Consider the following 21,586-nt stretch of genomic DNA (forward strand, 5'->3'; position numbering starts at 1 on the left):
CGAAATGAGCATGTTCCGTGTCAATTCCTGCCTTATCAGTGTTCACACGTAGGGCAGGGTTTCGCCGTTAAATGTGTGCTTTCCAAAACGTTTTCGGTTCACCGTAGCTTTTCTTTTGGTTTATCATCGGTTTAGTTTCACTTGGAAAGTTTTGTCTGAAAAGCTAGGTTTGCCTGAAATGTTAACAGTTACGAAAGCTCCAGGGGGAACTTACACCATACAATAAGATCTGATCATTCTATATGATTGGTTTAGGAAAACGGAGTGGATATTTCCTCCTTTGTAATCTTTATTTCCCGAAGCGAAATACTGAGACTTTGCTGCTGGGTAATATCCCGTTAGTAATGGGTTTTCTCTTGAGTACTCCAAAGGGAGCATAAGTCTGTCTCTCTAAAGGAAGTTCAGCCATTGTCGGTCCAGAGCTTTCCTGGAAGGCGGCTGCCAAAAGGACAGCTTTAGTTCCGCTGATCTTGCCACAACTTTTCGGTGGTTCCTGTCCCGTCCCCGCGAGCCGCCCGTGGCCGAGGCAGGGCGGGCAGCGCTGGGCAGCGCTCGGCACCTGCAGTGCCGGGAGGAGGCTGCAGGCGCCGCTGTTGACCGAGAGGAGCGAGAAGAAGCTCGGAGCGCGGCAGCCCCGCCCGCTGCGGATCCGCTCGATCGGTTGTTCCCTGTCAGGCTCGGCGGCGGGCGGTCTGCAAGAGTCCGAGAGGTACGGACGCTGCTACAGCGAGACGGAAGGGCCGGCGGCAGAAGCCGGGAGCGCTTAGCGGGGTCTGAGTGGAGCAAGCAGGAGGATCGTTAGTCGGAGGCGGGGAATAGCTGGCCGCGGTGCGGTGCCGCGGCCGAGATGTGCGCGGCGGGGAGGCGCTGGGGCCGGCGGCAGCGAGCTCTGCTCTGGGCCGTGCTGCTGGCGGCGTGGGAGGCGGCGTGGGGGCAGCTGCGCTACTCGGTGCCCGAGGAGATGCCCAAGGGCTCGTTCGTGGGCGACGTGGCCAAGGACCTGGGGCTGCAGCTGCCGGAGATCAGCGACCGGAGCATCCGCGTTGTCTCCGAAGGTAGCACACAGTATTTCGCTCTGCACAGGAAGACGGGACATTTGGTGACGGCAGAGAGGATCGACAGAGAGCAACTGTGTGATCGTGTGCAGCAATGCGTGCTGCGCTGTGAGCTGATAGTGGAGGGGGAAATGAAGTTCTATGAAATAGAAGTGGAAATCACGGACATTAACGACAACGCCCCCAGCTTCAAGGATATCGAGCTAGAAGAGAGAATAGGTGAGACAACAGTCCCGGGATCGCGATTTCCCTTACCCGAGGCTCATGACACGGACTCGGGCCGTAATTCGCTGCAGAGCTACGAGCTGAGCGGTGACGAGCACTTCTCGCTGGCCGTGCAGGCGGGCCCCGGCGGCGATCAGCGTCCCGAGCTGGTGCTGGCGAAGGCGCTGGACCGGGAGGAGGCGGCGTTTCACGAGCTGGTGCTGAGGGCGATGGACGGCGGCGATCCGGCACGGACGGGCACGGCTCGGATCCGCGTGACGGTGCTGGACGCGAACGACAACGCGCCCGTGTTCAGCCAGGCGGAGTACACGGTGCGTGTGCCCGAGGACGTGCCCGTGGGCTCCGTCCTCGTCACCGTCATGGCCACTGACGCCGACGAGGGACTGTATGGAGACGTTAAATACTCGTTAAAAAAAATAACAGAAAAAGCTTTGAAGATATTCCATCTGGACTCTGAGAGTGGAGTGATCAGTCTGTTGCAAAGCCTGGACTTCGAGGAAGGCGACTCTTACGAACTGGAGGTGCAGGCACGGGACGGGGGAGGCCTTTCCGACACTGCCAAAGTCACGATCACCGTCACAGACGTAAATGATAACACTCCAGTGATTTCTTTACGGTCAGCGCTAAGTGAGATTTCTGAGGACGCCCCTTCGGGGACGACGGTGGCGCTGCTGCACGTACACGATCGCGACTCGGGGGCAAATGGCGAGGTGCGCTGCTCGCTGAATGGGGACGTCCCATTCCGCTTGCAGAGCTCTCACGGCAGCTACTACAGCGTGGTGACAGCGAGAGAGCTGGACCGGGAGCAGGTGTCGGAGTACAACGTGACGGTGCGGGCGGCCGACGGCGGGTCGCCGTCGCTGCAGAGCAGCGCGGTGCTGGCGCTGCGGGTGCTGGACGTGAACGACAACGCGCCGGTGTTCGCGGAGGAGCGCTACAGCGCGCGGCTGGCGGAGAACAACGCGGCGGGCGCGCTGGTGCTGACGGTGCGCGCCACGGACGCGGACTGGGGGCAGAACGCGCGCGTGCGCTACCGGCTGGCGGAGGGGCGGGTGCGGGGCGCGCCGCTGTCGTCGTACGTGTCGGTGCAGGCGGAGACGGGCGCGCTGTACGCGCTGCGCTCCTTGGACTACGAGCAGCTGCGCGAGCTGCAGCTGTGCGTGCGGGCGGAGGACGGCGGCGCGCCGGCGCTGAGCAGCAACGTGTCGGTGCGGCTGCAGATCGTGGACGAGAACGACAACGCGCCGCAGGTGCTGTACCCGCCGGCGGCCGCTGCGGCGGCGGCGTGGTCGGGCGTGGAGCTGGCGCCGCGGCGGTCGGAGGCCGGCGCGCTGGTGGCCAAGGTGGTGGCGGTGGACGCGGACGCGGGGCAGAACGCGTGGCTGTCGTACGAGCTGGCCAAGGCCACGGAGCCGGGGCTGTTCCGCGTGGGGCTGCACAGCGGCGAGGTGCGCACGGCGCGCTCGCCGCTGGCCCGCGACGCGGCGCGCCACAGCCTGGTGGTGCTGGTGCGGGACCACGGGCGGCCGGCGCTGTCGGCCACGGCCACGCTGAGCGTGGTGCTGGCCGAGAGCGTGGCCGAGCTGCTGGCCGAGCTGGGCAGCGCGGCGCACGAGGCGGCGGCGCCGGGCGAGCCGGCCGCCAGCCTGACGCGCTGGCTCGTGCTGGCCGTGGCCGCCGTCTCGTGCCTCTTCGTGGCCTTCCTGCTGCTGCTGCTGGCGCTGCGCCTGCGCCGCTGCCACCGCCAGCAGCTGCTGCCGCCGGACAGCGGCGCCTTGCGCGGCGTGCCCGTCTCGCACTTCGTGGGCATCGACGGCGTGCGCGCCTTCCTGCAGTCCTACTCGCACGACGTGTCGCTCACGGCCGACTCGCGCAAGAGCCACCTGCGCTTCTCGGCCGCCAGCTGCTGCGACACCCTCCCGGCCCGCCCGCCGCCCGACGAGCCCGCGCCGCTGCTCGGCAGCGAGGACCCGGCTGGCGCCCTCCCCTCGGATCCCGCCCCTTCCTCGGTGAGTTCCTCTGTCCAAATTTTCTCCGCGACGCTTTCTACTGATACTGCCCTGACCTTTCCACGCCGTGTGTTCTCTGTTTCATGGTGCTTCATAGGACACTTGGTCTAAAAGCGAGGTAAGGGTTCCATTGCTGTAGTTCTGAGGTTTTGTTGCCCATGGCTGTCAGTATGTGAACATGGGGTGAATTCTCAGCCTTCCAGTATGTCAAGAAGGAAGGAGCGATAAGGGTGCTGTTGGCACGTTGTTGGTGAGGCCGGATTTTGAGCATTTGATCCTGTTCCATGTACTGTTTCCACTATGTCAGCTGTGCTGTGTAGAATCTGTGTTCCGGGTAGCGTTAGCTCTTCTGAACGGATGGATCATGGCAGTAACAAATAACCCTTTTTACAAGGTTGATGTGTCTTCCCGACAGCAAGTGTGCTTTATGAGGTAGAATGTGTCTTGAACAAAATGCTGATGGGTTTGTGCGGAACCGCTGTACGTGTTGTTCTCAGCCTTTATTGCTCTCCTTTATCGCTATGATACATAGTGAAGGTAGCAGGAAAAGTGTTTGTTTCATCGGTGCTTTAATTTTTGTCTCCAAGAGAGGATTGGACCAGGCAACAAGTGGTCCTTGATGATGTTTGTCTGTCTGTTGTAGGGATGAAGAATCCTCTTGAAGTTGTGATTCTTTGAAAAGGCTGTGTGTGGCTGCATGTGGAGGAGGAAATGGTAGTACTGCTTTGGGTTTTTGTTTTGTTTTTTAAGGTAGAACTATGTCAGATGGAGCTGGATGGGCCTTGGGTAGAAAGTATTTAGCATGGCAAGGGAATTGCCTGGATGGGAAGGGAGAGATTCGAGGTGTAGTTGGAGATACAAGGTGGGCATAATTCCCTGTGAGCAGATATTCACTGACTCAGTGTCTCTTGGAAGACTGCTCGGATTTTCCTTTGAGACCTACAAAGTCTCTTCACAGAACTTCAGTGAGCAGCAAATGTATCTTCCACAGCACAGAGATGTACAGACAGCTGTGTGAAATTGGTGCTGGGAAGAGAAATGGTTTGGAGAAATGGGCCCCCACTGTCACATGCTTTTAAGCTACCTGCATGAAAGGACAGCATGGATGGTGTGAAGGGCTGGAAATCTGAGTGCTGTGAGCTGTGTGTGAATGTCTGCTGAAAGACTCAAGGGAATATTTTCCTTCATTCCCTGTCCAGTTTCTATCTCTAGCATGAAGGAAGGTGGAGTTCTTCTCCCCAGAGTAATTGTTTAGAAGATCTGTATTCCAGCTGCATGGAGAGCCCTGCAGGTTTGTAATAAGTATTTGTTGGTCATAGTAAGGGTGTCCATGAAAAGCTTAATTTTGTACTTATATGTGGTATGGAAATTGTAAGCTGTGTATTCAGTGCCTATGAACAACATTATTAATTATATAGTCTGAGTTATATAATCCAGAAGAGAGTGGTGAGCTGTTCAATTCTGCAGGTGTTAACTCTGTCCTGTTCTTCTGATGATCCGAGAATGGTTCCTTCACGGTTCTAGGTGAAAAGGGAGAAACTTCCATAGACATGTTTCTTGAAACTGTCTCTGTAATAAATGCTTTGTCTTGTCACATGGCTAGGGTGAGAAGTCAAATATTGGCAATAGTAAGTAGATACTGTCTGAGCAACTTTCCTCTTGGTGGAGCCTCTCCAAATTCTGAAGGTCTCTTCTAACCATGGGAGCTGTGACGGGTTTACGTGGGAGTGTTGGTTGTGTGATTTGTGAGGAGGTGCTGGTGGAGACATGGCATGTGTTTTGTTGATCCCCAGGGCTATTGCTGGCCTTCTGAAAATGAGTCAGGAGGAGCCTTATGATTTTCAGTTGTGTGGTTTGGACTGAAATGGCCTAGTTTGGGTTCCATATTCCTTTGCATCAAGAATGGTCCAAGTCACACATGCTTTGAGGAGTCCATGTGCTGAAGAATGGTGATGTTGCCTTTGAGGTGATACTTGGATGTGTGGGTCTTTGACAGAGCTGGAAATAATTTATGGCCTTTGTAATATTTCCCTTTTGTTTAAGTACTATGACAGAGTAAAATAACATTAGTTGTGATGCTTGGGCTCTGAGATGCTGTGCACATCAGTTTTGTTCTAATGATGTCTGTATGCAGAGTTTGCTTCCATGTTATGTTTGCAGAGAGAAGAAGTCTCTGTATGCAGAGACAGGGCTGGTGCTGGAGTTTAATGTGATTCAGTTCAAAATGATTGAATAAATTTTGTCCAATTCTGTTTGTCCTGGTATTTAGATGAGGCCCCTAGCTGTGGTTCTAAGATTTTTGTTCCTCTTACTATCCAAGGAAATGACAGCCTGGGGCCTGTGAAATGATGTCCTGTGTGAGGCCCCTGTGTATTGGTTTCAGTCCAGTTTGCTGGGTTGTGTATATAGTGCAGTTGACCCAATCTGCAATGTGAGGCCATGATTGATACTCTTCTGGTGTTTTCCCATTCTTGGCATAGTTGATAATGTTTTCTTTGGTTGATTTCTTTGCGTTGGGGTTTGTGGGTTCTTTGTTGGTTTGCTTGTATTCTTGTCAACGAGTACAGTTGATCCTCACAGTGTCTGGTAATCCTGCAAACTCCAAAACACGTAATTATCCAGTAGGGAGAGTATCTCTCATCCATCCCTTGAAGCTGTACATGTAATCATATTATCGTAGAAACACAGAATCATAGAATGGTTGCGTTGCAAAGGACCTTAAGGATTCTCTTGTTCCAGCTGCTCTGCCGTGGGCAGGGACATCTTCCATCAGGGCAGGTGGCTCAGAGCCCCAGCCAGCCTGACCTTGAATATTTCATTCAAGAAATACAACTTCATGAATGGATGTTTCCCCAAGGTGTTGTTTTCTCTGTGGCCAGCATGGAACCAAAACTGTGGTTGGTGTTGATGGTGAAACTGAAGGCTGTGAATGCAGAGTGAGGAGGGTGAGAGCTCAGTTCTGTGCCAGGCAAATGGGGCGCTCAGGGTGGGTTTGGCAGAGAAATGGTTTGATTTGATGCTTGCTGCCAAAGGCAATGCCATTGCTGTTCTGATCCTGGTGTCAGGATCAGACAATGACAGTCCTCCAAGAGTAACATTTTCCACAGTAACTGTTCATGTTGAACCATACTTGTTGGCTGGAAGAGCTAATTAATCTTATGTGAAACCCCCATTATCCATCTGTATCTCTGTGCCACGCTGTGATATAGAGTTTCTTCAGAAGTGTAATTACTCTTTCATTAAGGGCTTTGTCTTTAGGAAGGTTGCAACTCATTTTCACATTCCTGGTCAGTATTTTAAATAGGAGACAGCGACTGTGGTTTTTCATTTCATCCTTACTTCAGTCACTTTAGATTGAACACTGTGTGGGGGCTGTGAAGGGGAAGCAAGAAGAGAATCTGTTGTAACTGGTCAGAAAATTTACCTTGAGAAAGAAGCCAATGAGAAGGTGTTCAGAAAGATGAGTTTATAACTGTGCACGGTGAGCAGGGCATGCAGTAGAAATAGTTACTGAGGAGAGGACTCATAATTCAAATGAACCTGCTGTGCTATTGTCCCATGTAAGTCCTGACGGCCACACACGTGCAGCTTCTCAGTGACTTCCAGGTGCTCTCAGGTATGAATTTAAAGCCCTAGAAGAGTTGACACTGAGCGTCTCGGACTCCTTGTTGTCTTCTAATGCTTCCTTGCCTGATCGGATTCATGTTTTTGGGTATTCTGTCGGTTTTTTGCTTTGTTTCATTTCCCTTGATTTACTCAGTATGTGGGTATACTTATTATCAACAATTCATCTTTTTTGAGTAATGTATGGTGTCTTAATGTCCCTTGCTCTTGTTGCAGTGGGAGTGGAAGGAAGGAGATATGAGAGTGACTTATCTTCCTGTTCCTTTTGGGAGAAATAGATGTAAGTACGACTTTAGTAGACTTTGCCTCTCTGTGGAACACAGCATGTGATAAGGATGGTGAGAAGATTCCGTTAAAGCCAATTGTTTCATGTGCCATTCTCAGTTGCACGACTGCTGATTTTTATTATAATTGCTTATCATTTGTGTACTCATTCCTTATCATAATGCTGGTGAGCAGACAATTGCACCTCCCTTCTGGGCGTGGCTGAAGTGCATTATCATCTCATGATGGATTTGAGCAGTGAGGAGATGGCCACAAGCAAAACCTCACAGTGGCCTGGCATGGAAGAAAAAGCAGAGAGGGGAGCTCTGTGTGTGAGGCTGGAGAAGAACTGGGTCATTGCCTTGTCAGAAAGAAAATAGTAAATGTTATTCTGCTATCTTGGCCTAGGGGATGCTTATATTCCGTTAGGCGGATCTGTATCTCCAACTGATTAATCACAGATAATGAGAGGACAATTGAGGATAATGTGGAAAAGGTGTTGAATTCTTCCATATATTATCGGTTATTGCTGGTGTTAATGGCCCATAATTTTATTAACGGCGCCTGAATTCTATTCTATACAGCACTGGAATGAATATTTCCTTGTGACTGTAGAATGTGACCCAAAACATCGCCCTAAAAGCCCCGGCAAACAGATCACAGATAGTAAGGCTTTGCAGTGGAATTAAGCCGGAGCTCCCGCTCTCGGTGTTTTTGGTCGGGGAGAGCCCCCGGGCCGGTGCAGCCGCTGAGCCCCGCCCAAAGCCGGGCCCCCTTGAGCGCGGGCGTGCGGCGGCTGCAGTGTCGCGGCGGCGCCTCCGGGTGTCGCTGTTGGCCGCCGGCGAGCGCCGCTGGAGCCGCCGCCGCCGCAGCGTCCTGCCCCCGCAGGCTGCTCGCTCGCCCGGCGCCGGCCGCAGCGGCACCGACAGCAGCAGCGGCGGCGGCGAGAGGCGGCCCGAGCGGTGTGGGTGGCTTTCAGCGGTGTCTGTTGTGGGCGGCGAGAGCGGCTGGAAGGGAAGCAGGGCAGCGGCAGGAGGCAGGAGCGCGGCGAGCGCAGCGGGCAGAGAATGGCGGTGAGGCGGCGGCAGAGGCTTGGGCCGGGCGGCGGGCGAGCGCTGCTGGCCGCGCTGCTGCTGCAGTGTGGCGTGTGGGCCGGGCGGCGGCCGAGCGGGTCCGCTACGCCATCCCCGAGGAGCTGAGCAGAGGCTCGCTGGTGGGGCCGCTGGCGCGGGACCTGGGGCTCAGCGCGGACGAGCTGCCGGCGCGCAAGCTGCGGCTGAGCGAGGAGAAGCAATACTTCACGGTGAATGAAGAGAACGGGAACCTGTACGTGAACGAGAGGCTGGACCGGGAGGAGATGTGCAGCGAGTCGGCGACCTGCACTGTCAGCTTCGAGGCGCTGGTGCAGAATCCGCTGAACGTTTTCCACGTCGAGGTGTCCATCGAGGACGTGAATGACAATTCTCCGGTCTTCAGGAAGGCTGTTCTGGAACTAGAATTTCGAATGGACGTTCCCGGGACTCGTTTTCCTTTTGAGATGGCCCGAGATGCAGACGAGGAATTTAACTCCAGCTGCCCTTACCAGCTCCCAGCAACCCATCTTTCTTTCCTGAATGAAAACCGGTAAAGAAGCAACCGAATTAGTGGGGGAACAGAGAGAAGCAGAGCTCTTTGAATTGGTGCTGCCGTGAGGCGGGGAACCTGAGGTCTGGGACTTAAGGTTCGCATAACGTACGGATGCAAATGATAACCACCCGTGTTCAGCAAAAGTGTATGAGGCCGAGAGCGAGAATCTCCGTCGGGTCGTGGTGTTGCAGGTGGGCGACGGATGCAGACGCAGGCTCGAATGGCAGTCTCTTTATCCTTCGGCACGTCCGGATACGAATTCGCAGTTATTCACTATCGACAGCGATAGGGGAGTCAGGATGGTCAGGTCCCTGATTTCGAGGAGAAGAATAAATACATCTTCGTTAGAGGCGAGGGAGGCGGCGGGCTCACCAGTCACTGGAAGTGCAGATCGACATCACGACGAGAATGACAACGCCCGAGATCACGTTCTTTTGTCCGAGTCCCGTGCCGAGGATGCCCCGACTGGAACCGTGGTGACCCGTGCTAAAGTGCGGGACAGAGACTCGGGAGAGAACGGTCAGGTGTCGTGCGAGCTGTCGGGAGAGGCGCCGCTGTCGATCGTGGCGTCGTCGGGCGGCTCGTACAAGGTGGTGACATCGGGCGCGCTGGACCGCGAGCAGGCGTCGGAGCATCGCGTGACGGTGGTGGCCCGGGACCGGGGCAGGCCGGCGCTGTGGAGCAGCCGGGAGCTGGTGCTGGAGGTGTCGGACGTGAACGACAACGCGCCGGTGTTCGAGGAGGCGGCGTACAGCGCGTACGTGGCGGAGAACAACGCGGCGGGCGCGCTGGTGCTGCGCGTGCAGGCGCGGGACGCGGACGCGGGCGCCAACGGGCGCGTGAGCTACTGGCTGGCGGGCGGCAGCGCGGGCGCGGCGGGCGCGGCGCCGCTGGTGTCGGTGGAGGCGCGGAGCGGCGCGCTGTACGCGCAGCGCTCCTTGGACTACGAGCAGTGCCGCGAGTTCACGGTGGCCGTGCGGGCGCAGGACGGCGGCTCGCCGGCGCGCAGCTCCACGGCCACGGTGCGCGTCTTCGTGCTGGACCGCAACGACAACGCGCCCAGGGTGCTCTGGCCCGCGGCGGCGGCAGCGGGAGAGGCTGCGGGAGGGGCGGCGGCGCCGCCGGCTTTCGAGGTGGTTCCTCGCTCGGCCGAGGCCGGCTACCTGGTGGCCAAGGTGGTGGCGGTGGACGCGGACGCGGGGCGCAACGCGTGGCTGTCGTACGAGCTGGTGCAGGCGTCGGAGCCGGCGCTGTTCCGCGTGGGGCTGCACAGCGGCGAGGTGCGCACGGCGCGCGCCGTGGGCGAGCGGGACGCGGCCAAGCAGCGGCTGGTGGCCGTGGTCAAGGACCACGGGCAGCCGGCGCTGTCGGCCACGGCCACGCTGCACGTGGTGCTGGCCGAGAGCTTGCAGGAGGCGCTGCCGGAGCTGAGCGAGCGGCCGGCGGGCGCCGAGGCGGCGGCGGCCGAGCTGCAGTTCTACCTGGTGCTGGCGCTGGCGCTGCTGTCGGCGCTCTTGGTGCTGAGCGTGGCGCTGGCCGTGCTGGCGCGGCTGCGCCGGGCCGGGCCGCCCGCCGTGCTGCGCTGCCTGGGCGCGCAGCGCTTCTCGCTGGCCGGCGCCGCCTTCCCGGCCGACTTCTGCGAGGGCACCTTGCCCTACTCCTACAACCTGTGCGTGCCGCCGCCCGCCCGCGCCGTGCCCGAGGCCGCTTGGCCGCCGCCGCCGCCGGTGCCCATCCTGTCGGCGGAGGAGCTCCTCGGCGGCGAGTCCTGCGACAAGCCGAGTCCGGGCTCTACTGCCCTGACGGGAGAGCACCCCGCCGAATCAGCCGTATCGGAGGTGTGTAATTCCTTATGCCCATTCTCTCTCAAGCTTTACCTCTTAACAGCGTGAGGCAGTCTATCCTTGGTCTTCCTTTCTCCTTTGGGATTGTTCATACTGGACTTTGTTTCAGTTGATTCTTTCAAGTATCCCATCCCACATTTCTCAGCAGCCAGCTTTACGAACTGGTTCTTTTTATCTAATCAGCTGATTATGAGACTTAGGTTCAATATATCGGCTCTTAACTTTCATGTATACTGAGTAAAATATTTCAGGATTGGTGAAGGTCTTATTTACCTTTTCCATTCCTTCATTTTTTGCTTAGAACTGGCAGGCAGTAACCCAGCTTTTCTTTCATGCGCTTGTGACTGTTCGTGGTCGAAACTTGATGTTTGAAACGCCGGAAGTTACTAATGATGACGGCAGATTTTTAGCGTGTAGAAGGAGATTTGTTGTGTTACGCCCGATATTTGAGATTTATTTTTCTGGGCTCTGTTTCTCTGTCTCCTCTTGAGTAAGAACTGTAGAAAAAGCCTCTTTATATAGTACTCTTTCGGTGTTTGGCTTTGAAATGGAACGTGCATATGCATCAGAGAGCGTGATAGTGACGGGTCATTCCTTCCTAATGAATGCTCCTCCCCTTTTCCGTCCCCCTCCCCACTCATACAGTTTTTGTGGGAAGGCAGCTGTATAAACGCAAGATTCCGGGTCAATTCCTACCTTATCAGTGTTCACACGTGTCACTACACTTGTGTCGTTAAACTTGTGTCTTCCAAAATGTTTTGGGTTCACCATAGTTCTTCATTTGGTTTAACAGAGGTTCGGGTTCAATTGGAAAATTTTTTCTAAAAAGCTAGGTTTGTCTGAAATGTTACGAGTTACCAAAGCTCGGCGGGGGGGAAGGGGGTGGGAATTTTACACTATACGATAAGATCTGCTAATTCTACATGATGGCTTTAGGAAAACGGAGTGGATATTTCCTCCTTCGTAATCTTTATTTCTCGAAGCAAAATACTGCGACTTTGATGGCTGCTAGGTAATATCCCGTTAGTTAATGGTGTTTTCTGCTGTACTCCAAAGAGAGCATAAGTTTTGCTCTCTAAAGGAAGTTCAGCGCTTTCCCCTCCCATTTTTTGCTGGAAGGCAGCTGCAGAAATGACAGCTTTACAGAGCTGGCAGGAAAGTTTCGGTGGCGACTGTCCACTCCCCGCGAGCTGCCCGTGGCCGAGGCAGGGCGGGCAGCGCTGGGCAGCGCTCGGTGCCTGCAGTGCCGGGAGGAGGCTGCGGGCGCCGCTGTTGACCGAGAGGAGCGAGAGGAAGCTCGGAGCGCTACCGGCAGCCCCGCCCGCTGCGGATCCGCTCGATCACTCGCTCGCTCGGTGTCAGGCTCGGGGGCGGGCGGTCTGCGAGCGTCCCTGCGGTGCGGAGCCGTTCTGCAGAGAGGCAGAAAAGCCGGCGAGAGCACCAGGGAGCGGCGAGTCGGAGCGTGAGGGGAAGGCGGTGCAGCGGTGCCGCGGCCGAGATGTGCGCGGCGGGGAGGCGCTGGGGCCGGCGGCAGCGAGCTCTGCTCTGGGCCGTGCTGCTGGCGGCGTGGGAGGCGGCGTGGGGGCAGCTGCGCTACTCGGTGCCCGAGGAGATGCCCAAGGGCTCGTTCGTGGGCGACGTGGCCAAGGACCTGGGGCTGCAGCTGCCGGAGATCAGCGACCGGGGCGTCCGCGTTGTCTCCGAAGGTAGCACACAGTATTTCGCTCTGCACAGGAAGACGGGACATTTGGTGACGGCGGAGAGGATCGACAGAGAGCAGCTGTGCGAGAGTGTGCAACAATGCGTGCTGCGCTGTGAGCTGATAGTGGAGGAGGAAATGAAGTTTTATGAAATAGAAGTGGAAATCACGGACATAAACGACAACGAGCCCAGCTTTAAAGAAATTGAGCTGGAACAGAAAATGAGCGAGACTACAGCTCCAGGGTCTCGGTATCCATTACCCGAGGCTCACGACCCGGACTCGGGCCGTAATTCGCTGCAGAGCTACGAGCTGAGCGGTGACGAGCACTTCTCGCTGGCCGTGCAGGCGGGCCCCGGCGGCGATCAGCGTCCCGAGCTGGTGCTGGCGAAGGCGCTGGACCGGGAGGAGGCGGCGTTTCACGAGCTGGTGCTGAGGGCGATGGACGGCGGCGATCCGGCACGGACGGGCACGGCTCGGATCCGCGTGACGGTGCTGGACGCGAACGACAACGCGCCCGTGTTCAGCCAGGCGGAGTACACGGTGCGTGTGCCCGAGGACGTGCCCGTGGGCTCCGTCCTCGTCACTATCACTGCCACTGACAGGGACGAGGGACTAAACGGGCACGTGAAATACTCGTTTAAGAAAATCACCGAAAAAGCCTCGAGGATATTTCACTTGGACTCTGAGACAGGAGATATCACGCTACTGCGGAGCCTGGACTTTGAGGAAGGCAATTCCTATGAACTGGAGGTGCAGGCACATGACGGCGGAGGTCTTTCCGACACTGCCAAAGTTGTAATTAGCGTAACAGATGTGAACGACAATGTGCCGGTGATTTCCGTGCGGTCAGCGCTAAATGAGATTTCTGAGGACGCCCCTTCGGGGACGGTGGTCGCCTTGCTGCACGTACATGATAAAGACTCGGGGGTGAATGGCGAGGTGCGCTGCTCGCTCGACAGGGACATCCCGTTCCGGCTGCAGAGCTCCCACGGCAACTACTACAGCGTGGTGACAGCGAGAGAGCTGGACCGGGAGCAGGTGTCGGAGTACAACGTGACGGTGCGGGCGGCCGACGGCGGGTCGCCGTCGCTGCAGAGCAGCGCGGTGCTGGCGCTGCGGGTGCTGGACGTGAACGACAACGCGCCGGTGTTCGCGGAGGAGCGCTACAGCGCGCGGCTGGCGGAGAACAACGCGGCGGGCGCGCTGGTGCTGACGGTGCGCGCCACGGACGCGGACTGGGGGCAGAACGCGCGCGTGCGCTACCGGCTGGCGGAGGGGCGGGTGCGGGGCGCGCCGCTGTCGTCGTACGTGTCGGTGCAGGCGGAGACGGGCGCGCTGTACGCGCTGCGCTCCTTGGACTACGAGCAGCTGCGCGAGCTGCAGCTGTGCGTGCGGGCGGAGGACGGCGGCGCGCCGGCGCTGAGCAGCAACGTGTCGGTGCGGCTGCAGATCGTGGACGAGAACGACAACGCGCCGCAGGTGCTGTACCCGCCGGCGGCCGGTGCGGCGGCGGCGTGGTCGGGCGTGGAGCTGGCGCCGCGGCGGTCGGAGGCCGGCGCGCTGGTGGCCAAGGTGGTGGCGGTGGACGCGGACGCGGGGCAGAACGCGTGGCTGTCGTACGAGCTGGCCAAGGCCACGGAGCCGGGGCTGTTCCGCGTGGGGCTGCACAGCGGCGAGGTGCGCACGGCGCGCTCGCCGCTGGCCCGCGACGCGGCGCGCCACAGCCTGGTGGTGCTGGTGCGGGACCACGGGCGGCCGGCGCTGTCGGCCACGGCCACGCTGAGCGTGGTGCTGGCCGAGAGCGTGGCCGAGCTGCTGGCCGAGCTGGGCAGCGCGGCGCACGAGGCGGCGGCGCCGGGCGAGCCGGCCGCCAGCCTGACGCGCTGGCTCGTGCTGGCCGTGGCCGCCGTCTCGTGCCTCTTCGTGGCCTTCCTGCTGCTGCTGCTGGCGCTGCGCCTGCGCCGCTGCCACCGCCAGCAGCTGCTGCCGCCGGACAGCGGCGCCTTGCGCGGCGTGCCCGTCTCGCACTTCGTGGGCATCGACGGCGTGCGCGCCTTCCTGCAGTCCTACTCGCACGACGTGTCGCTCACGGCCGACTCGCGCAAGAGCCACCTGCGCTTCTCGGCCGCCAGCTGCTGCGACACCCTCCCGGCCCGCCCGCCGCCCGACGAGCCCGCGCCGCTGCTCGGCCACGAGGACTCGGCCGGCGCCCTCCCCTCGGACCCCGCCCCTCCCTCGGTGAGTTTCTGGGGCCAAATTCTTTGTGCGACGCTTCCCTTCACCGCTCCCCTCTGCTTTCTTCCCGTGTTCCGCGTACGGCGTAGGAAGAATTGCAGAGAACGAATGCACGGCCTCTTTCATCAGCACTCTGGGGCCTGGTGCTTCTTGCCGCGGGTAGCCTGACTTGGGGTCCGTGTTCAGGCTTACATTTGGTGGGCCCGATCGGAAAAGGGAGGTTGCTCTTGGCTGGAGGCTTGTTCTTTTTGTATTTATAGGGTTGTGTTTTGTTTTTTCATTTCTTCTCCTGACAAGTGCAATTCCTCTCAGCATTCTATATTCTTAGTGTATGTTTTGCATCAAATGCAAATGGAATTTACATTGTTTGGAGGTTCAGGTGTTTCCTCGATGACACATGTTTCTGAGCAGATAGACCTTGTTTTGGAACAACACTTAGTCGCTCGTTGTGTGACATCACTTTAAACTGTGCGAATCGTGTATCTTCAAAGTTAGCCATGCGTTGAAGGAGGATGAGCAGTTGTTGTGATGACTGGGTCCTTGTTAGAGCTGCATATCGCTTTTGTTATTGAGAGTATTTTATTTTAGTTAGTAGCACTCATTTCCTTTGTGTATGTATGATTGTTCTCAGACAGTGAGAGGTTTTGCGTACCACTTTTCTTTCAAAGGAGGCTGACTGTGATTGTAGTTGTCCCGTGGCATAATGTTTGGCCAGGGTGAAAAAATCTCTTTTTGTAGGTACAGGGCAGATTAAATTTTGCTGCGATTTTTTTTTTTTTTAAATTCTAAAAGGTGTAGAGCCGTGTAGAAATTCAATTTGTCCAAGTTGTTATATGAGACCCGCAGTTGTGGCTCCTTGCATTTTTCCCTTTTTACTGTACAAAGAAATTACATTGAGGACCTGTGGGCATGGCCTTTGGTGTGAGCTTCTGAGTAAAAGTGGTTTTGGATGTTTTACTCGCTGGATACTCATCTCCTGTACCTACTACTTTTGAGATAATCTGAGATGTCTGGCTATTGAGCCTTGCAGTGAAATCCATCTGCCCTTCCTGGTAAATGGGGATGGTCTGATGCTGGTGGATGTTAGAGATGTTTTAGTAGAGGTGTGATGACATAATATTGCAGATTATGAGGGTCAGAGTATACCCTGAATGTTGTTCGGGGCTGGAGACGAGATTTCTGTGACCTGAGTGTGGAGAGCCTTTAAACAGGAGAGACTTTGTTTGCTCTTTTCCTTGTTCAGTGTTCAGCGGTACGTTTGTGCAATGTGATTTTCTTCTTCCCTGGTAAATTTGCTCTAAGAGATCTTACTTCAGCTGTGTGCGAAGCCCTGGGAGGTTCTTCCTTTGTGTTCACAGGTTGTTGCGGTTTTTATTGAATGGTTTAATTAGGTTCTTATGGCAAGTGCCGTAAAGGGAATTTTGTGTGGAGCCAACTCTGTATTCATTACCTGCTAAGTACCCGAACTCGGTGCCCGACCTTGGTGCCATCATCATCAAGAGTCTTTCTTGATCCCCTCCTTTCGGCAGATGTAAACGTCTTGCCTTGCTCGTTTAAATAGAGGTGTTTTCTTAAAGATTTGCTGGAAGAAATACTCATGCTTGCCTCGTACTCAGGTTGAGAAGTGCAACTTTATCCACGGCAATGGGAAGCCGTGGGAGGAACTTTTCTTTTGATGGCGCCTCTCCACCAAAAGGGGTTGAAGAGAGATTTGTTTGTGAGAATGCAATGTTGGAGACAAGGCATGTGTATTTTTGATTCGTGTATTTATTCATGAAAATTGTTGAAAGGTGTCTTCATTTTTTGATGCTCCATCATTTGTACTCAAAGGGCCAGGTTCTGCGTTCACCATTTCAATTTTCAGTTTCATGGTGTTTTCCGGGAATGGTAATTTTTGGGTGCAGAGGGAAACCTTGCATTCAGAGTAGGAGAGTCAGCCATCCTCCAGAAAACTCATGTGCTGGACAAAGATGCTGTTACCTTTGAGTGATACTTTGATGACTGGATCACAAATTGAGATGCTGATGTCTTACAGCCTTCACAGCACTTCAGAATTGTTGAGATTATTGTGATGAGCAGAAAAATCGCTGTGCATGCATTTGTGTTGTGATTCTTGGGATTTGAAAAGATGTGAGAGCAACTTTTAATACTGTCTGTCCTCAAAATTTGATTTGTGTAGTCTGATGACAGAGAGAAGTCCATCTATCCAGAGACAGGGCCAGTGTAGGATATTACTGTGGTAAGGTTTGAAATGGATAAAAGAAATATGTAAAGTTCCATTTGTCCTTGCAGTTTGATGAGGCCCTCACCTGTGGTCCCAAGTGCTTTTTCTTTTTTTCATGATCCAAGGAAATGACTGTGGCTGGGGTGTGTGGTTTGAGGTCCTGTGTGCTTGGTACATGAGAGTTTCCTTTGTTGTGCAGCTACTACAAGTGACAGAAAAAGAAACGTGAATTTATACATTGTGGTGGTTTTACGAGCGTTGTCTAAATACCCAGACCCATGTTGGTTGTGTCTGATGACTCAGAATGCACTTCAAGTAGGCTGAGAGACTGGTTTTTGATCCAGGAAATTGTTGTCCCAAAGGGTTTTTTTTTTTTTTTTTTTTTGGAAAATAGTTAGATTTCATCTCTGGGCTCTAGGCCTGTGTCATTTTTTTCCCTGTGATCTCATTGCTGAAAGTGAATGACAGGCATCCAGGAAAAAGAATCCATGTTGCTTGGATAGAATGGCTTATAATTCCGATGTAAAACATCTTTTATTTCGTTCTGTGAAAGACTCAGAAATGGCTTTGTACTTATTCACTCTAAAGTTCTCAAGTATGGAGACAAAAAAGAAGATATTTCATGATTCAGAAAAAAATAATAAGCGTTATTCATTCTTATCATAGAGCTCTAAACTTTGTTTTAGGCTGATCTGTTTCTCAAGTTAATGTGTCCCATGTAAGGGAAGTAGAATTCAAGATGCATGAGGGAGAGTTTAAAGGTTCCCAACGTCATCCCTTACTATAATATAATTCCTTCCTCTTATAGAACTACTACGAACCTTCTAAGAGCAGCTAAATTCCATTTTGTGTTGCTCTGCCACGAATACTTCCATCTGAGGTTTCAATGGGACTAAAGGACATGAACCGAAAGCACACAAAAGCGCATCTGATAAAATAACGCATCTGGAGACACACTGAGTCGAGCTCCCGCTCTCGGTGTTTTCGGTCGGGGAGAGCCCCCGGGGCCTGTGCAGCCGCTGAGCCCCGCCCAAAGCCGGGCCCCCTTGAGCGCGGGCGTGCGGCGGCTGCAGTGTCGCGGCGGCGCCTCCGGGTGTCGCTGTTGGCCGCCGGCGAGCGCCGCTGGAGCCGCCGCCGCCGCAGCGTCCTGCCCCCGCAGGCTGCTCGCTCGCCCGGCGCCGGCCGCAGCGGCAGCGACAGCAGCAGCGGCGGCGGCGAGAGGCGGCCCGAGCGGTGTGGGTGGCTTTCAGCGGTGTCTGTTGTGGGCGGCGAGAGCGGCTGGAAGGGAGGCAGGGCAGCGGCAGGAGGCAGGAGCGCGGCGAGCGCAGCGGGCAGAGAATGGCGCTGAGGCGGCGGCAGAGGCTCGGGCCGGGCGGCGGGCGAGCGCTGCTGGCCGCGCTGCTGCTGCTGCTGCTGTGCGTGTGGTGCCGGGCGGCGGCCGAGCGGGTCCGCTACGCCATCGCCGAGGAGCTGGGCAGAGGCTCGCTCGTGGGGCCGCTGGCGCGGGACCTGGGGCTCAGCGCGGACGAGCTGCCGGCGCGCAAGCTGCGGCTGAGCGGGGAGAAGCAATACTTCACGGTGAATGAGGAGAACGGGAACCTGTACGTGAACGAGAGGCTGGACCGGGAGGAGATGTGCGGCGAGTCGGTGACCTGCTCCGTCAGCTTCGAGGCGCTGGTGCACAACCCGCTGAACATTTTCCACGTCGAGGTGGCGATCGAGGACGTGAATGACAACTCCCCAATCTTCAGTGACGCTGCTCTGGAACTGGAGATTGGTGAATGGACGGTTCCTGGTGCTCGTTTTCCGCTGGAGATGGCGCGAGACGCTGACGTGGGAATGAATGCTCTGCTGACTTATCAGCTCACCAACAACCCGTCCTTCTCTCTGGCCTTAAAAGAGAGCTCTGAGGGAAGCAAGCAGCCGGAGTTGGTGCTGGACAGAGCATTGGACCGGGAGAAGCAGAGTTCCTTTGAGCTGGTGCTGACAGCGGTAGACGGCGGGGACCCCGCGAGATCCGGGACTGTCCAGGTTCGCATCAACGTGACGGATGCAAATGACAACCCACCCGTGTTTAGCAAAGGTGTCTACGAGGCGCGAGTAGAAGAGAATTTGCCGGCGGGGTCTCTGGTACTGCGAGTGGAGGCGACAGATGCGGATGCCGGCACCAACGGGCGAGTGTCCTACTCCTTCAGCAACGTCCCTGGCACCATCAAGGCGTTGTTCACTGTCGACAGGGACAACGGCGAGGTCAGGACGGCGGGTCCCCTCGATTTCGAGGAGAAGAATAAATACATCTTCGGCCTGGAGGCGAAGGATGGTGGGGGTTTAGTGTCGCATTGTAAAGTGCAAATAGATATAATGGACGAGAACGACAACGCACCCGAGATCACGGTTCTGTCGGTGTCCAGCCCCGTGCCCGAGGACGCTCCAATCGGCACCGTGGTTGCCCTGCTGAATGTGAAAGATCCAGACTCGGGCGAGAACGGTCAGGTGTCGTGCGAGCTGTCGGGAGAGGCGCCGCTGTCGATCGTGGCGTCGTCGGGCGGCTCGTACAAGGTGGTGACATCGGGCGCGGTGGACCGCGAGCAGGCGTCGGAGCATCGCGTGACGGTGGTGGCCCGGGACCGGGGCAGGCCGGCGCTGTGGAGCAGCCGGGAGCTGGTGCTGGAGGTGTCGGACGTGAACGACAACGCGCCGGTGTTCGAGGAGGCGGCGTACAGCGCGTACGTGGCGGAGAACAACGCGGCGGGCGCGCTGGTGCTGCGCGTGCAGGCGCGGGACGCGGACGCGGGCGCCAACGGGCGCGTGAGCTACTGGCTGGCGGGCGGCAGCGCGGGCGCGGCGGGCGCGGCGCCGCTGGTGTCGGTGGAGGCGCGGAGCGGCGCGCTGTACGCGCAGCGCTCCTTGGACTACGAGCAGTGCCGCGAGTTCACGGTGGCCGTGCGGGCGCAGGACGGCGGCTCGCCGGCGCGCAGCTCCACGGCCACGGTGCGCGTCTTCGTGCTGGACCGCAACGACAACGCGCCCAGGGTGCTCTGGCCCGCGGCGGCGGCGGCGGAGAGGCTGCGGGAGGGGCGGCGGCGGCGCCGGCTTTCGAGGTGGTTCCGCGCTCGGCCGAGGCCGGCTACCTGGTGGCCAAGGTGGTGGCGGTGGACGCGGACGCGGGGCGCAACGCGTGGCTGTCGTACGAGCTGGTGCAGGCGTCGGAGCCGGCGCTGTTCCGCGTGGGGCTGCACAGCGGCGAGGTGCGCACGGCGCGCGCCGTGGGCGAGCGGGACGCGGCCAAGCAGCGGCTGGTGGCCGTGGTCAAGGACCACGGGCAGCCGGCGCTGTCGGCCACGGCCACGCTGCACGTGGTGCTGGCCGAGAGCTTGCAGGAGGCGCTGCCGGAGCTGAGCGAGCGGCCGGCGGGCGCCGAGGCGGCGGCGGCCGAGCTGCAGTTCTACCTGGTGCTGGCGCTGGCGCTGCTCTCGGCGCTCTTGGTGCTGAGCGTGGCGCTGGCCGTGCTGGCGCGGCTGCGCCGGGCCGGGCCGCCCGCCGTGCTGCGCTGCCTGGGCGCGCAGCGCTTCTCGCTGGCCGGCGCCGCCTTCCCGGCCGACTTCTGCGAGGGCACCTTGCCCTACTCCTACAACCTGTGCGTGCCGCCGCCCGCCCGCGCCGTGCCCGAGGCCGCTTGGCCGCCGCCGCCGCCGGTGCCCATCCTGTCGGCGGAGGAGCTTCTGGGCGGAGATTCCTGTGAGAAGCCCAGCCCGGGCAGTACCGCCGTGACGGGAGAGCCATTGGCCGACCCGGAGGCACCTCAGGTCTGTGAATCGAATTCCTTCTTTCTGCGCCTTTAAATAACGGCGTGCAGGTGGCCGCGAGCTCTTATGGTTTATTTCTTCCCTAAATCTTTTAAGTGGTTATATTTTATTCCATCATTCCGTGAAATAATCCTTCATCATGTTTCTTTTTGCATCAAGTGTTGCGAACGGGCACTAGCTGCCTCATCTGCTGCAAGCTTGGTCGGGTGTGTTGGAGGTTCTTACCGTTCAGTATTTTTGAATCGCATTTTAATTCGTGACGTATTCCGATTTAGTTGAAGGATTTTATTTAGGACAGTGATATTTTCCGAATTTCTACTTGTATTAAGGAGGAAGGTGCATCTTGGTTGTGTAGAATGAGATGTACATGACGGGCTTGATTTGGAGAGTTTGCCTTCCCGAAGGCGTTTTCTCAAAGCTATGTGTTTGGACCTTCTGATACGTGGAACAAACCCCCTATTTTGAGGGAAGGCTGCTGTAGGAATGCTTCCACAGTCAGGTTAAATTAGGATTTCAAATAAGCTTTCTGTGGGTGGAGCCAACTCTGTATGTATCACTTGCTAAGTACCCGAACTATGTGCTTCGCCTTAGTTCCATTATCATCTAGATGTTGCCTATGCTTGATTTAATGCCCACGTATTAAGTCAGCAGAGCGAGCATTGTCATGCCTGTGTTGAGTATAATTGTAATGAAAAATTGCGAAGTTGTGACTGAAGAAGGGGGAATAAGGCCGATTTATTAGGAGTAGTGTGTGATGAGCCGGCGCAAAATAGCAACGACTTTCCCTGCTGTGCTGGATTCGGTGACTGTTGTGAACATTGTGAGTGTTCATGAGTAGTTCTCCTGTTCCTTAACTTTATATGATCTGCTGAAAGGCTGTTCTTCAAGCACGACTCATATAAAAACTGGAATTGGTGTAGGGGTTTGCGCTTTTGATCGTATGCAGTAAAGCTCGTGATACTTCAGACGTCA

At 56.6% G+C, this 21,586-nt stretch overlaps 3 protein-coding genes across 12 annotated transcripts in view; all 3 read left to right on the forward strand.

Annotated features, from left to right (window-relative positions):
• The window catches only part of LOC135453826 (protocadherin gamma-C5-like), a 157,793-nt gene that overhangs the window by 83,106 nt on the left and 53,101 nt on the right, over nt 1–21,586 (forward strand). The window contains exon 1 of one of the 10 annotated variants that reach the window (XM_064725243.1): nt 682–3,289. The exons of 8 other annotated variants lie outside the window; for them this stretch is intronic. In XM_064725243.1, the coding sequence (XP_064581313.1) occupies nt 848–3,289 (2,442 nt within the window). In that variant the 5' untranslated portion in view covers nt 682–847. Of the gene's footprint in view, nt 1–681; nt 3,290–12,000; nt 14,588–21,586 lie in introns of those variants that run through there. One more of the 10 variants, XM_064725242.1, reaches the window with a different exon arrangement.
• On the forward strand, nt 7,359–8,804 carry LOC135453854 (protocadherin gamma-B4-like). The gene is made up of 3 exons (XM_064725310.1): nt 7,359–7,364; nt 7,943–8,141; nt 8,200–8,804. Exons 1-3 carry the CDS (start codon nt 7,359–7,361, stop codon nt 8,802–8,804), a joined length of 810 nt encoding a protein of 269 aa, XP_064581380.1.
• LOC135453829 (protocadherin gamma-B5-like) lies at nt 18,000–20,286 on the forward strand. Its single transcript, XM_064725251.1, has one exon. The coding sequence runs from the start codon at nt 18,147–18,149 to the stop codon at nt 20,205–20,207; it is 2,061 nt and encodes a 686-aa protein (XP_064581321.1). The 5' UTR covers nt 18,000–18,146; the 3' UTR covers nt 20,208–20,286.

The sequence above is a fragment of the Zonotrichia leucophrys genome, chromosome 13 (genome assembly GCF_028769735.1).
Source record: "Zonotrichia leucophrys gambelii isolate GWCS_2022_RI chromosome 13, RI_Zleu_2.0, whole genome shotgun sequence".
In the NCBI taxonomy this organism is placed as follows: Eukaryota; Metazoa; Chordata; class Aves; order Passeriformes; family Passerellidae; genus Zonotrichia; species Zonotrichia leucophrys.